General features: G+C 46.5%; 1 protein-coding gene across 4 annotated transcripts in view; it reads left to right on the forward strand.

The window, feature by feature from the left end:
- The window catches only part of LOC147444628 (Polynucleotidyl transferase, ribonuclease H-like superfamily protein), a 55,037-nt gene that overhangs the window by 31,214 nt on the left and 7,530 nt on the right, over positions 1 to 16,293 (forward strand). For all 4 annotated transcript variants that reach the window (XM_086527179.1, XM_086527178.1, XM_086527177.1 and 1 more), the window contains exons 9-10: positions 15,769 to 15,828; positions 15,946 to 16,001. In XM_086527179.1, coding sequence (XP_086383305.1) covers positions 15,769 to 15,828; positions 15,946 to 16,001 — 116 coding nt within the window. The remainder of the gene's footprint in view (positions 1 to 15,768; positions 15,829 to 15,945; positions 16,002 to 16,293) is intronic.

The following is a 16,293-nucleotide window of genomic DNA, read 5'->3' on the forward strand; positions in this document are numbered from 1 at the left end:
ATATTCATCCGCTTCAAAAGTCTTATCTTTCGTGCTTAGGAAGGGTGGAACCTTCGCAGCACCTTCAACAATCTCAAATGGCGCCTTCCCCGTCGAAGAGTGTATCTTGTTATTGTAGGCAAATTCCACCAAAGGTAAATACTTTTCCCATTGAGTCTTCTGATCCGAGATATAAGACTTCAATAAATCTAGAACCACTGACTTGGCAATCTCAGATTGCCCATCAGTCTGCGGGTGGAACGATGACAAGAACTGCAACCGCGTGCCAATGTTCTCCCAAATTGCCTTCCAAAACAAACTTGTAAATCTGGGGTCTCTATCGGAGACGATTGTCTCAGGCATGCCATGTAACCTGAAGATCTGGGCCACAAACAGTCTCGCTAAGTCATCCGGCTTGATTGTTTTCTTCACTGGAATGAAATGAGCCTGTTTGCTAAATGTGTTAATAACAGTCCAGATACCATCGTGACTACTCTGTATTTTCGGGAGATCAAAAAATAAAATCCATTGCAATACTTTCCCAGGGGTGGGTGGGTATGGGTAAAGGCTGGAACAATCCTTGTGCTTTATGCTTGTCAAACTTGACCTTATGGCATACTAAGCAACTGCGCACAAACTCTTCCACATCCTTCTTGTGTCTCGGCCAAAAGAAGTATCTCTCTATCCCTTTCATGGTGGTAGCAATGCTGCGGTGACCCGTAAAAGGTGGACAGTGGCATTCAGTCATAACCTTTTCCCTCAACGGCTGTGTAACGCACAACATGGTTTTTCTTATCAAGTAGCCATCCCGAATGGAATATCTCGCTACTGTCTCCCCATCCCGTATCCGTGTGAAAACGTCTGCAAAACCTATATCTGTGGCATACTGGTCGACCATATCCTCGAAGCTCCTATGATGTATCGCGGAAATAGCCAGAACCAACGGCTTCCGAGACAAAGCATCTGCCACCACATTCTTCTGTCCCTGCACATGGACAAGGAAGTGAAACTGCGACAAGATGTTCGCCCACCGCATCTGCTTTTCTGAAATCTGCTTCTGTGACAAGAAGTAGCGCAAACTCTGATGGTCTGTAAAGACAGTAAAATCCGCTCCGAGTAGGTAATGCCGCCACTGAGTAAGAGCATGGATAACCGCCAAAAGCTCTTTCTCATAAATCTGTGCTGTCATCTCCGGCCTTGAGAACAATCGGCTCTCGTAAGCAATGACATGGCCTTCTTGCATTAAGACCGCACCCAGACTATGACCACAAGCATCACAATATACTTCAAATGACTTCTGCAAGTCCGACAAAGTCAAAACTGGTCCTGTAGTCAATTTCTCTTTCAATGTCTGAAAGGCAGTCACCTCTGTGGATCCCCACGAGAAAGGGACTCCTTTCTGTGTCAAGATATGCAAAGGGGAAGCAACCTTTGCAAACTTTCGAATGAACCGTCTGTAGTACAAACACAGTCCCAAGAAGCTTCTAACTTCATGGACATTCTTCAAATCGGGCCAATCACGGATAGTCTCTATCTTGGCCGGATCCATTTGCACTCCTGCTGCTGAGACAATGTGTCGCAAAAAGTGTATCTCTGGTAGGAAAAATTCACTTTTCTTTGCATTAATCACTAACTTGTGATCTCGTAATACCTGAAAGACCTGAAGCAGATGATCTCTGTGCTCTGCTTCATTCTTGGAGAAAACAATGATGTCGTCAAAGAAAATGCCAACAAATAGCCTGTACTCTCGAAAAATCTTGTCCATCATCCGATTAAATGTCGCAGCAGCATTGGTTAAGCCAAAAGGCATCACCAAAAACTCAAATAACCCAAAAGTCGTCCGAAAAGCTGTCTTGTAGACGTCTCCCGGCGCGATTCTGATATGATGATATCCACTCTTCAGATCAATCCTGCTAAAGCACGAGGATCCCTGTAATCTGTCGAGTATATCATCGATCCTAGGAATCGAAAATTTGTTCTTGATGGTGATTTTGTTGAGAGCTCTATAATCAATGCACATCCTCCAAGATCCGTCTTTCTTCAAAACCGGCAACACTGGAGAGTAATACGGTGAAGTACTAGGCTAGACAAGACCCTTTTCCAAGAGGTCTTTCACTTGGTTCATAATCTCTTCATTCTGTGCTCGGCTCACACGATAAGGTGGCCGGTTCGGTGGTGTGCTTCTAGGTATCAGATCAATGGTATGATCTTCAGGACGAGCATGTGGTAACTCGCGTGGTAGGCCCTCTGAGAAGCAATCGGCGTGAGAGTGGAGAAAATCTTGGCGTTCTTTATCAAGTTTAGACATATTTGTCCTATCCTTATCGCTCCATTCTTTCATAAAGATCGAGTAAATAAACTTACTGGATTTCATTAATTTTGAAATGGCTGAAGCCGATACAACAGGGACAGACTCGCCCTTCAGTTTAATATCAAGTACAATTGTTCTGTCCTATTCTGTAGTCAAAGTCGCTTTCCTCGCTCGATAATCGACCACGGTGTTGTTCTTGTGGTACCGGGGAATCCCTAAGAGAACATCACAACCCTCCAAAGGCATTATGAAGAAGTACTCATGCCCCAAATACCCCTGACAATGCAACCGAAGTTTGCCAATGACAGGTGTAATGGCTACATCCCTGCTGGATGCTAGAACTGCCTCCGCAAGTGGTCCCATCCGATCGGGAGTTATCTCGAGCCGCGCCGCCAATTCTGGTGAAATGAAGTTGGCCTTGGCTCCTCCATCAAAGAAGATCAGGGCCTCTTGATCTTTCACTTTGCCCCAAGCTCGGCAAAGTTCTGTACTCTCGTCCATGGTGTTGGGATCGGTACCCACACAATCTGGAACCAGCCCTGTTTTCATCTTGCCTTTTCTTCCACGTTCCTTAGCTGCTCTCGAACTCTCAGGCCCGTTGTCGTCCTTATCATTTTGTTCTTTCTGTGCCGTTTTATGGCACTTCGCGGAGATATGTCCATGTTCCCCGCATCCAAAGCACTTCCCCTCCTTGATGAAGCGAGCTCTCTCCTGAGGAGTAAGCTTGGGTCGTGCACCTTCTTCTCTGGGTTGCTCTCTCTCTTTCTACTTTCACTCCCAGAAGTCTGTTCGGCTCGTTGTGTCATGACCTCATCGGTGGGGTAGGTCAGACTGCCAGAGTGAATGGCAAAGCCCCGCTTCGCATGACTCATCAACTCCTGAATAGAAGCTGACTTCTGTTCCAAGCAGTGATCTCGGATCTCTGTAGGTAGACCCAAGGTGAACCGCTCAATCTGTTCTCTGAACGAGATCTTCTTGAATGAAGAGGCGGGTAGAAAAGAGCTCCAGAATCTCTCACAGTAAGCATCCACTGTATCTCTCTTGGTCATCCGAAGATGGTTCCAAGCAGCTCGTATATTGCGTTCATACTCTTGCGTCAACCAAGAAGAAATAAAAAGCTTCTTAAATTTCAGCCATTTAACTGGCGCAGTCTTGTTTAAAAGAAGTGTGGACCACCAAGTTCGAGCATTCCCCTTAAAGTAAGAGGCAGCTCTTCGAATCTTGGAGTGCTCTGAGTAGCGTCCTCCCGTGAAAGCGATGTCAAATTGCTGTATAAAAGACAAAGCCTTCGAAGCATCTTTGTATCCTGAAAAAGTGTCAAATTTGATGGACTGTCCACCTTCCTTAAATTCTTGGACTTTCTTGCTTTTATCTTCCAAAAAGTCATACTGGTTGGCTTTATAAAAATTCTTCTTGTTCGCATAAAATTTTTCGTCATCAGAGTCTAAACTATCTGTAGAGTCCTCTGTAGAACCGTCACTCACTTGGCGAGATTTGGACTTCTTTGCCTTTTTCTTGCCCTTTCCGAAGCGTTGTTTCTTGCTTCGCTTTTTACCTTTTCTGTCTTCTTCGCTGAAATCTGAAGAGCTAGAAGAACCGTCAGAAGAAGAAGAAGAAGAAGAACTGGGTACTACTTCAAATCGAACACGCTTCTTCTGTTTCTTTGCTTTGTCAAATGTCGACTGACGACCCAAATAACCTGGGAAGTTAGTGCCTTTTCTCTGCCTTTTGCCATGCTTTTTGGCTTTCTTCTGCGTGTCAAAAAGCTGAGCAATCCGTGCATCAACCACCTCTTCTAATTCCTTCTCTGAATATTGCTTGTGATCAGAAGGTTTCTTGAGAGCGGGTTTCCGGGGTGGTGTTGTGGTTTTCTGCCACTGCGCATGCACTCCCTGAAAAGAAGTCTCGCTCATATATTTTGCCAATCTCGGGGCCTTCGCAGAACTGAGCATCATCTTTGTTGCATCGCCGATCAATTGACGATGCTTCATCTCTCGCTGCTCTGCCTGAGTAGGCCGAGGCGGGCCATACTCTTTGCCGGAATCTTCGTTGTGATCCCTGCCTGCATCTCCGGATGCAGAGGGAGTCGACTGATCCTTGTGTGAAGCCATAGGTGCCGCGGAAAGAAAATAATTTGGGGATCGGATTTCTTGTAGAAGAGAAATCGGTCGTGCTCTGATACCACTGTAACAGACCTGGACACTCCAAGTCAAGAATTAATCACGACAGCACCAAATAAACACTTCAAAACAGTTCACAGTTCACAATAGATTTGCACTCGCCCGACGAAGTTCCGTGCCTAGAGATATTGGCCCCAAAGATTGGCGCCCCTTTCGGTATTTCTTTATGTATTAATCAGTTCAAAGTACAAGAGAGTGGTTAGGGTTTCGCTCTCAGACTCTGCGTCCAGATGCTCTGCAGTGTGTGTGCCCAAACCACTTATGTAAAGTTTACAAGGGATGCCAAAAGCAGAGCCCCTAAAAATAAAGCAAAACTCTTTTCTCTCACAAGCTCTCTCTCTCTCTAGGGCTTTAATTAAAAATAAAAGCAAAGTCTTTTTCTCTCTCTCTCTCTCTCTCTCTCTCTCTCTCTCTCTCTCTCTCTCTCTCTCTCTCTCTCTCTCTCTCTCTCTATGAGGCAGTAGCAAGTTTTGAAGCATGCAGAAAAACTATGGAAAAGCACATGGGGGGAAAAGATGCAATAATCGAGGAGCTAAAAGGAGAACTTGCGGCTTGCAAATCTGCAACTAAGGAGAAGGGAGACGACCAACCTTCATTACTGAAGGAGCTCGAGGACATGATCAGATGAAAGCTCTACGGGAAGGAGATGAACAGAAATCGAAAACGGCATCTTCATGGGCGGAACGTCTTGTTAAGACACAAGAAAAGGTTGACGAAGCAGAGAAATGGATTGAGGATGCGGAGAAAGGGAAAGCCCAGATGCCTGAGACCACACCCACCTCCACCATTATTAATATGACCATTGAGGAAGAGCAGAAAAGGAAGAATCGGGCTCTGCATGTGCGGGTCACAGGAGTCAAAGACAAAGAGAATGTAGATGAAGAAGTGAGGGAACTGCTACAACGCATGGGCATCACAGAGCCTACTCACACAAGTGCATGGAGAGTGGGCAAGAAAGGAATCGACGAGAAGGGAAACGTGAAGGATAGGGCACTTATTCTCCGCTTCCCGAATATAGAAATAAGGAAAGAATTTCTAAAGAAGAGGCCAACTCTTAAGAAAACCGGTATTTTCCTGGGAGATGACCTTACATTGGCACAAGTGGCACACATGCAAGAGTTGATGCCAGAGATCAGGGCAGCAAGAGAAAAGGGGAAAATCGCCTTTTATAGAGGAGGGAAAGTAGTGGTTCTAGAAAAGCGCTCATCATGACGGTGCGAGACCTATGGGGCGACGCTCCGGATAGCGGCGTGCAATTGTAATGGATCATATAGGCTAGATGTAGCTGCCTTTGAAGACAGCTTTAGGGACAGAGACATAGTTTTCTACTCAGAGACACACCAGATACCGGGACAGCTTATGCCACATGTGAAGGGGTATTTATGGGAAACAGCTGGTCGACCAGACAAGAGATCTCTGCGAGGTAGCCGGGGTTCAGGAGGAGTAGCAGTAAGAGGAGCTGAAACCACTACTACAGATTATCAGGAAGGATGAACAAGCAAGGTATATGTGGGTGAGAATGAGAGCCGAGACAGGTAGATTTCTATATATCGCTATATGCTACTTCCCTCCAAGTACATCAGTCTACTCCCCACCTAAAGGACAGTCCCCTTTCTCCATACTAAATAATGACATATGGGAGTTCTCTAGAGATGGAGACATCGTTCTCTTAGGAGACTTTAATGCCAGAACGGCCAACTCTCAAGCAGTATTCTATGATACTTCTGAAGAAATGCTTAGAGAAGTGGATTTATCACAGGAGGGGTTTACTAGAAACTCACAGGATAAAGAACACACTGAATATGGGAGACATCTCATGGAAATGTCAACTACACATGGTTTGGCCATACTTAATGGTCTAGAGAATTTCCCTTTATCTGGGGGATTCACATGCTTCCCGCACAGGCATGGGGCCAGTACAGTGGATTATGTCATGACTTCACCAAGCTTTATTTCTAGTATCGAGGACTTTAAGGTGGGACCCAGACCGGTTGGGATTGCAGTGGACCATGCTCTCTTAACCTTATCAATCTCCTTCCAATACAATGCCTCTCAAGTACAAAGGAAGAAGACACACACAAGATATACTTTCACGCCAGAGACTGATTCAATCTATGTGGAAAAGATCCATAATAGGATGTGGGCAGCCGAGCCAGTATATACTGTAGAGGAAATTACTTCTCAGCTAACAGAGATACTACATGGAGCAGCACAAGAGGCATACCCACATACTCAGCCTGATCAGAAGAGAGGATATGGGAACATGCCTCAAAACAGTTGGTACGACGAGGAATGCAGAGAGACGAGAACCCAGGTCCAGAAAGAGCTTCCACTTGGGATCATCACATATAAGTAGTCTCGGATTGCTCTTCGGCGTATAGTACGTCGCAAGAAAAGGGCATTTTTAGCCAAACTGGAGAAGGATTTATATCAGCTCTTCTTGAGTCAGGACTCACATGAGGCCTGGCGTTTATTTCACGAGCACTCATCGCCTCCGACAATTACTTCTCTTGAGATTTGGGGTCAATATGTAACATCATTATATACGGTATCTGGACAGCCTCCATTACCAAATCTGCTAGAGCCATGCCTTGCTACTAGTACTTTCTTTACTACGGAAATGGTGGAAAAAGCCATTGAGAAGATGAAGACAAGAAGAGCATATGATCATGAGGGTTTAGTAGCAGAACATCTGATCCATGCAAGGGATCTACTCTCAGAAGTCCTTGCTTGTCTGTTTAATCGGGTCATGTGTGAAGGATTACCTGAATCTTGGAAATTATCTACTATCGTACCTATTTTCAAGTCAGGAGATCCTATGATACCCGGGAACTACCGTACCATTATGGTGGGTCACACATTGACCCGACTGTACGCATCCATTCTGGAACAAAAACTGAGTAGATGGGCAGAGAATGAGGGCATAAGGGCAACAGGACAAGCTGGATTCATGAGAGGTTATTCCACTTTGGATCATATTCTTACGCTCAGAGCCATTATTGAGGAAGGAAGAGCAAGCGGGAGAAGGATGTATTGTTGCTTTGTGGATTTTCGGAAAGCTTTTGATATAGTACCAAGGGCCAGATTGATGCGCAGAATGCAAGAGTTAGGGGTCGCCAAAGAGATTATCTGGGGGATCATGGCCTTATACGGGTCAGTAACTGGTTATGTACGTACTCCAGAAGGGGATTCCGACATTGTTCATTCCACCGTTGGAGTAAAGCAGGGATGCCCACTGTCCCCTACTTTATTTGGTATGTATATAGATGAGGTATCAGATTACATTGATAGAGAGGGTGACAGAGGTGCCCCACTTGCAGGGTCATGGATCCCTTTGTTGTTGTATGCAGATGATATTGTATTGATAGCAGAATCACCAGATGGAATGCAGAGGCAGTTAGATGCATTACATTAATTCGCGGAGGACAGCGGACTGTCGGTAAATTTGGGTAAAACCAAAGTTATGGTGTTTAACACCACACCGCAGTGGGTTAGGAGATCGGCACCTACATTTGCATATGGCCAGGATACAGTAGAGTACACAGATGCATACACATACCTTGGTGTGGTATTTACAGGACCGAAGTTTACTCTTAAGAAAGCAGCAGATGCTAGATTGTCCAGAGCCTCTGCGGCCTTGGGAGGGTTGGAGAGGATGTGTTCACAAGTGCAGTTTCAAGAACCACGAACAAAACTTTGGCTCTTTGATACTATGGAGGCTTCGGCTATGCTTTATGGGGTCCAGATTTGGGGACCATCTGTGGATCAGGATAATTGGAAGTCAATGGAGAGACTTTTGGTATCTATGATTTCCCGAATGATTAGAGCCAAGGCCTCCGTACCACACGCGATTATCGGAGCGGAACTAGTTGCCCCTCCGATAGAAATTGAAGCTCTTACCAGATCAGTGTCCTTTATACATGGTTTATGGGATACAAATAATTGCCGATATACTAGATTGGCCCTCGAATCCTCTCGACAATTAGCAATGAAAGGAGATACATCATGTTGGTATGCGCAACTGTCCTCGTGGTTTCAGAGACACGGGTTCAGTATGGAAAGATTACCCCCCTTCCAATACTCTCTTGAGGCTCCATCACTGGCAATCACACGAGCGGAGATTAATAAAATCATCCGCCAGGATCTTATACAGTTGGACACTAAGAGAACATGGGTAGACCCTCCATAAGAATTGGGCACGAAGATGGCCGACTACAAAGAAAACTTCCTACAGCTATCTGAAGATGGTTTTGTGATTCGCCCGAGCTACATGGATACCCACCTGTCTCATGGTTTGAGATGTGCTATTGGTCAGATTCGTACATCCTCACACCAGCTGGAAATTGAATTTGGCAGATTTAGGGGAATCCCACCTGAGAACAGAATTTGCAAGTTATGCGGAATGGAGCCGGAGACAGAATTACACTACATATGCCATTGCACCGTATACTATGAGATACGTGGGCGTTTCCATTGCCTATTTAAAGAAGGCTTTGGACCTCTAGATAGAGTCATGCAATACCAAGATCAAAGGTGCTTAGGCCTATACCTACTGGAACTACGTCGGCATAGGGATAACCTAATGAGAAGACAAAGAGCACTACAGCCTCAGAGGCAGATCACATATTTCTTCGGATCGAGAGAAGCAGGAATGGAAGGAGAAGCAAGAGGCCAGCAGCAAGCACAAAGGAGTACCCACATTCATACCAAAGGCACCCTCATTGACAGGGCGATTGAGCTTAGGAAATCGAGACGACCACGACCGAGATGCAGAAGTACACCTCATCGGAGGAGACTACAACAAAGGATTAGAAGTATTCTAGCCAGACACCAAGAATGCTCCTAAGAAGTTTATCTAATACTTTGTATTTAGTTTTTCGCATTTATTTTCACACTTTCACACTTTTCAGACATTGTAACAGATTCACCACTTTTGTATCAGTTTGGTCTCATAGGTCACTCTGGCCTTTTGAAGACGTTAATATAACATTTCATTTCTCTCTCTCACACACAAATTGCGTAGAAAAAGCAGGAAAACTGCCGTCGCCCAAAAGCTTGGCAAATCTGCCGCAAAAGCAGCTGTACGGTGCCACGTCAGCATGCCAACGCTTTTCACGGGTTTTCAGCTTGTTGCTAGGGTTAGGGTTAGGGTTTATGACAGTTTTTAGGGTTAGGGTTAGGCTTTTTGGCAGATTTTAGGGTTAGGGTTTGCAGCATTTGGGTTTTCAGCAGCAGTCATGGTTTCGGGTCCCGGGCAGACATGTCGTCACTTTGTGACACGTGCCCCTGCCCCCTCGCGCTTCCCCCCCCCCCCGCCTGTTGCCTCGCGTTGCCCTGCACCTAACGCCGAGCGCCCAACGCCGTACACGCCAGTGCCCAGCCACGTCTATACTCCCGCTGCCTCGCGTTGCCCTGCTCCCTCGTGTTTACACCCCCCCCGTTTGCGTAGAGAGAGAATCTTAAAAGTTTTCGAGCGTAGAAAGAGAAGTTTGTCCGTACGTAGAGAGAGAGAGAGAGAGAGAGAGAGAGAGAGAGAGAGAGAGAGAGAGAGAGAGAGAGAGAGAGAGAGAGAGAGAGAGAGAGAGAGAGAGAGACCCCCTGCATGTAGAGAGAGAAAATTTGTGCACGTAGAGAGAGGGGAAAAAAAACCCTACGTGTAGAGAGAGAAAATCTTCGCGCGTAGAGAGAGAAGGGGGGGGGGGGGGAGCGGCAATTAAGCATGAGGAAGCAGAATGATATAGTCGATCCCTTAGAGGATGCCATTCAAAAGTGCAAAGAAGAGATGATGGAAACCATTAGCAAGATGAACCGCAACCTATTGGGCACAATAAAAATGCTCGAAGGACGCGTGTTGATCCAAGAAAGTAAAATAAATGCACTGGAAGATCGTGTAATGGCCCAAGATGAAGAGATTGCGTCACTCAAGAAGGATCTCACTGAAGCACGATCAAGAAACACACTTGAAGAATGAGAATTGCAACCCTCAGTAATAGAAGAACTAAACACGATCAAGGAGCAAGTACGGGTCATCAAAGAAGGAGAAGAGCAGCACAAAGAAATGACGACTTCTTGGGTGGATGTTATTACAAAGACTCAACAGAAGGCGGACGAAGCCGAGAAATGGATTGAGGTTGCCAAGAATGGGAAAGGCAAAGAATAACGTCCACGTCCACACCCACTATTATTAATTTGACACTAGAGGAGGAGCAAAGAAGACGTGTACGCGCTTTACATGTGAGAATTTGTGGCCTTAAAGACAAAGATAATGTGGATGAAGAAGTAAAAGAACTTATGGCTCTGATGGGGGTTCATGAACCGATGCACACAAGAGCTTGGAGTGTGGGCAATAAGAAAAATGGAAGCAATGGGGAAACCTCGAAAGAGAGGGCACTCATTCTTTGTTTTCCTTCCATGGAAACGAAGGACTTTTTGAAGAAAAGGCTAACTCTTAAGAAGACGGGCATCTTTCTCGGGGACGATCTTACCCTCTCGCAGATAGCTCATATGCAAGAGGTAACGCCGGAGATCAGAGCGGCAAGGGAAAAAGGCGAGATTGCTTTCTACCGAGATGGAAGAATGGTAATATTGGAGCCACGTGCCACATGACGGTGCGAGACCTATGGGACCACACTAAAAGTTGCCGCCTTGAACTGTAATGGATCTATGCGCCTTGATGTGGGTGCTTTTGAGGATAGTTTTAATGGGAGAGACATCATCTTCTACTCTGAGACACATCAAGGCCCTGGGCAGTCTATGCCTCACATTAGTGGATACAGATGGGAGACAACTTGCAGACAGGAGACATGATCAGAGCACAGAAGGCGGGGCTCAGGAGGAGTGGCAGTGTTATTCAGGGAGGGTTTGCAGCCATTAATACATATAGCTTGCAGGGATGAGCAAGCTAGGTACATGTGGGTGAGATTGAGAGCAGAGACTGACACATATCTTTACATTGCTATTTGCTACTTTCCCCCGAGTACATCAGTATATGCACCACCCAAAGGACAGTCCCCCTTCTCTATTTTGGATGATGACATATTGGAGTTCTCCAGAGATGGTGACATTATCATTCTAGGGGACTTCAATGCTAGGACTGCCCATCATTAGACAATATTTTATGATACTTCAGAGGAGATGCTGAGAGAGCTGGATGTTCCAGAGACGGGCCTATCTAGACTATCACAGGATGGGGAACATACTGAGTATGGATGGCACTTGATAAACATGGGGACTGCACATGGATTGGCCATCTTGAATGGCTTACAGAGATTTCCCGCTACGGGAGGCTCCACATGCTTTCCACACAGACATGGAGCAAGCACAGTAGATTATGTTATGGCACAACCAAGCCTCATCTCTAGTATCCAGGATCTCATAGTTGGGCCCAGACCTGTTGGGGTGGCAGTGGATCATGCTATTGTGTCGTTGACTATCTCTTTCCAGTTTAGTGTAGCACGCAATTGACGAGTGGCAGCCCCTACTCGCTATACTTTCACGCGGGAGACGAATTCTGTAAACATAGACGGGATCTATAGGCGCTTATGCACTGAGGAGCCAGGGTGACCACCGCTGGAGGAGCTTACTACTATACTGACACAGACATTACATGATGCAACAGCAGAGGCATACCCACACACCCAGCCCGAGCATAGACACCGTTCTGGGAGCATGCCTCAGAACAGCTGGTATGATGAGGAATGCCGCCAAACTAGAGTTAGACTTCAGAGGGAAGCGCTTTGGGGGGCATCACTCACAGACAGTCGCAGATTGACTTTAGACGCCTAGTGCGGTAGAAAAAGAGGGCATATTTGGCTCAACTAGAGCAAGATCTCTACCAGCTATTCTTGAGTCAGGACTCGCGTGAGGCATGGCGGCTCTTTCATGAGCTGGCCCCCCCCCCCCCCCCCCCCCCCCCCTTCGCCGCCATTACCTCTACAGAAACTTGGGGTCAGTACACATCATCTTTGTACACAGTTTTGGGACAGCCGCCCCTTCCTGACCCCCCACACACATGTGCTTTTTTCATGAGAAGGTGAAGAAGGCTATTGACAGGATGAGGACTGGGAGAGCATATGATCATGATGGCTTGGTGGCTGAGCATTTCATGCATGCGAGAGATCTACTAGTAGAGCTTCTAGCAGTCATGTTTAACCGTGCCATGTGCGAGGGCTTGCCTGATACCTGGAGCCTATCTACGATTGTACGTATTTTCAAATCAGGAGACCCTATGGAGCCTGGGAACTATGGCACTATCATGATTGGACACACATTGGCACGGTTGTACGCATCCATTCTTGAGCAGCAACTGAGTAGATGGGCAGAGAGAGAGGGAATGCATGCAATTGGGCAGGTAGGGTTCAGGAGAGGTGTTTCTACTCTTGACCACCATATCTTGACACTCAGGAACATCATCGAGGAGGGCAGATCCCGTGGGAGACGAATCTTTGTGGACTTCCGCAAAGCATTTGACACAATACTCAGAGCCAGATTGAAGCGCAGATTATAGGAGATGGGAGTACCCACAGAGCTCATTTGGGGGATCATGGCATTGTACAGATCAGTAGTAGGGCATGTACGCACCTCAGAGGGTCTTTCTACACTGGTTCACTCCACTATTGTGGTGAAGCAGGGCTGCCCGCTCTCTCCTACTCTATTTGGTATGTATGTGGATGAGGTTTTTGACTACATTGAGAGAGATGGGGATAATGGTGCACCGCTGGCGGGGACATGGATCCCGCTATTGTTATACATTGATGATATTGTGTTGATCTCCGACTCTCCGGAGGGGATGCAACGTCACTTGGATGCTTTGCATAGGTTTGCCCATGAAAGTGGTTTGTCTGTCAACCTTGGAAAAACCAAAGTCATGATATTTAATACCACCCCACAGTGGCTCAAGAGGTCAGCGCTCGCATTCACATACGGCCATGAGATGGTGGAATATACAGATGCTTACACTTACCTTGGAGTGGTTTTTAGTGGACCAACATTCTCATTAAGGAGAGCAGCAGAGACTAGATTGACCAGAGCCCATTCGGCATTGGGTAGATTGGAGAGGATGTGTTCACAGGTTCAGTTTCAAGAGCCTCGGACGAAGCTCTGGCTCTTTGACACATTAGTGGCTTCTGCATTGCTCTATGGAGCTGAGATCTGGGGGCCTTCATCGGATCATCACGGGAGGACAGGTTGCACTGATGGATGGGGGGACATGGAGAAGCCCCTGGTCTCTATGATCTCGCTGCTCATTAGAGCCAAGGCTTCAGTACCACGTGCCATTATCCGAGTAGAGCTAGTTGCCCCCCCACTAGTGGTTGAGGCGCTCACCAGATTTGTCTCCTTCATACACCGCATGTGGGAACTTCCCAGAGATAGATACGCCCGCCTTGCACTTGAGTCCTCTCGACAGTTAGCCATGCAGGGAGATACGGCATGTTGGTATGGGGAGATGACATCCTGGTTCCAGGCGCATGGGTTCAATATAGACAGATTGCTCCCCTTCCAGTACTCACTGGACGGACCCTCCATGACTCTTACACAGTCCTCGAGATCACTAGGCTCATCTGCCAGGACTTGACTCAGCTAGACACCAGGAGGACATGGATATAGCCAGCACAGGAGCTGGGCACGAAGATGGCTTTCTACAGAGAACATCTTCTCCAGCTTACGGTAGACTGTTTTGTGACGAGGCCCAGATAGATGGACACCCAGTTGTCTCATGGGATACTCCACCACATTGTAACGCTCTGGTCTCATAGGTCATTTTGGCCTTTTGAAGACGTTAATATAACATTTCATCATTAGAGCCAAGGCCTTAGTACCACGTGCTATTGTTCGAGCAGAGCTAGCTGCCCCCCCACTAGTGGTTGAGGCGCTCACCAGATCGGTCTCCTTCATACACCGCATGTGGGAACTCCCCAGAGACAGATATGCCCGCCTTGCACTTGAGTCCTCTCGACAGTTAGCCATGCAGGGAGATACAACATGCTGGTATGGGGAGATGACATCATGGTTTCAGGCGCATGGGTTCAGCATAGACAGATTGCCTCCCTTCCAGTACTCACTGGATGCACCCTCTCTGACTCTTACACAGTCCGAGATCACCGGGCTCATCCGCCAGGACTTGACTCAGCTAGACACCAGGAGGACATGGATACAACCAGCACAGGAGCTGGGCACGAAGATGGCTTTCTACAGAGAGCATCTCCTCCAGCTTAGGGTTGATGGTTTTGTGACGAGGCCCAGATACATGGACACCCACTTGTCTCATGGGATACGATGCGCTATCGGCCAGATACGTACATCTTCACACCAGCTGCGGATCGAGACTGGGAGATACATCGGAGTACCAGCAGAGGCTAGGACATGCCCCCTGTGTGACATCGAGCCTGAGACAGAGTTGCACTACACATGCCACTGCCCCGTCTACTACGAGATACGAGGCCGCTTCCATTGCTTGTTCAGAGAGGGCTTTGGACCATTCTCCAGAGTCATGCAGTACGAGGATCAGAGATGCTTGGGTTTGTTTTTGCTCGAGCTACGCAGACACAGAGAGAGCCTGATGAGAGGAGAGGCTAGCCAGTCCCAGAGACAGATCACAGATTTCTTAGAGCTGCCACTGGACACCCGGAGGAGTTACTACCACAGCAGAGCTCGTCGTCTCACACCAGAGGCACACTGATCGACCGAGCGACTGAGCTGGGAAGATCCAGACGCCCACGACTGCGGAGGACTACACAGCATCGGCGGAGGTTGCATCAGAGGATTGGGATCACTTTGGCTCGACATGCATGACGCCCGGTCAGACTATTGACCATGGAGGAGATTGATGAGATCCGCCAGCTCGACCGATGCTGGATCTCTTGTGATCTAGCTATCCCAGCTAGCTGCTTAGTTCACACCTAGTAGTTCAGGATTCCATAGTATTTTATTGTGACATTTGTCATTTTATTTTTGTCATGCTCTGACTTTGTATCAGATCCACCACATTGTAACTTTCTGGTCTCATAGGTCACTTTGGCCTTTTGAAGACGTTAATATAACATTTCATTTCATTTCATTTTTTCTCTTTCCCCCCGCTCCGTGCGCGCACACCGCGCACACACAAACGAACATGGAAAGAATTAGAGAAAATATTACTTGGGGGTTGTTTGTCTCAAAATTCAAATTGAGCTTATATCAATCATTGCTTTGAAGCTGTAGGTCGACAAATAGGGGTTCATAACTTTTTGAATGCTTTAAGTTAGGAAAGAGAGAGAGAAACTCCTAACCTTACAATTTCCCTTGTTCCTTTGCTGATAGTGCTATACAAAGGATGGGCTAGAATTGACAAGAGTTTCTTTGGTTGATGAACAAGGCAAGGCAAGTAATTTTTGTGCCAAATTTTTTATTTTATAACCGGCAGAGTTCTTTTTTGCTTTGGAGTTTGTCTTGTGGTGTTTAATATCAGACTTTTTGCTTGGTTTTGGCTTAAAGCAGGTCCTTTTCGACTCGTTGGTCAAACCATCAAATCCCATCATTGACTACAATACCAAGTATTTGGTTTCCTCTTACCCAATTCATTTGCAAGGCCTTTTGTATTTGTTGTCAGATTTTAGGGTTTTCATATATTTGTGTTCTTCTTTGGTGGATACTTAGTATCTGAGCTCATTTCAAACAACAAGCACTGAAAAATTGCGAATAGCCATATGCCGAATTTTTCTACAAAATCTGTCATTTGCTGTTGAAAACCCTAATATTTGGAGGTCTTCAATCTTGAATATTGTTCATGTCAAGGCATAGGGCTTGTTGATAGGACCAGCTTTCTTCTACAGCATCTTCAAATTT

Source organism: Adiantum capillus-veneris, chromosome 13 (genome assembly GCF_014529385.1).
Source record: "Adiantum capillus-veneris isolate H3 chromosome 13, ASM1452938v2, whole genome shotgun sequence".
Taxonomy (NCBI): Eukaryota; Viridiplantae; Streptophyta; class Polypodiopsida; order Polypodiales; family Pteridaceae; genus Adiantum; species Adiantum capillus-veneris.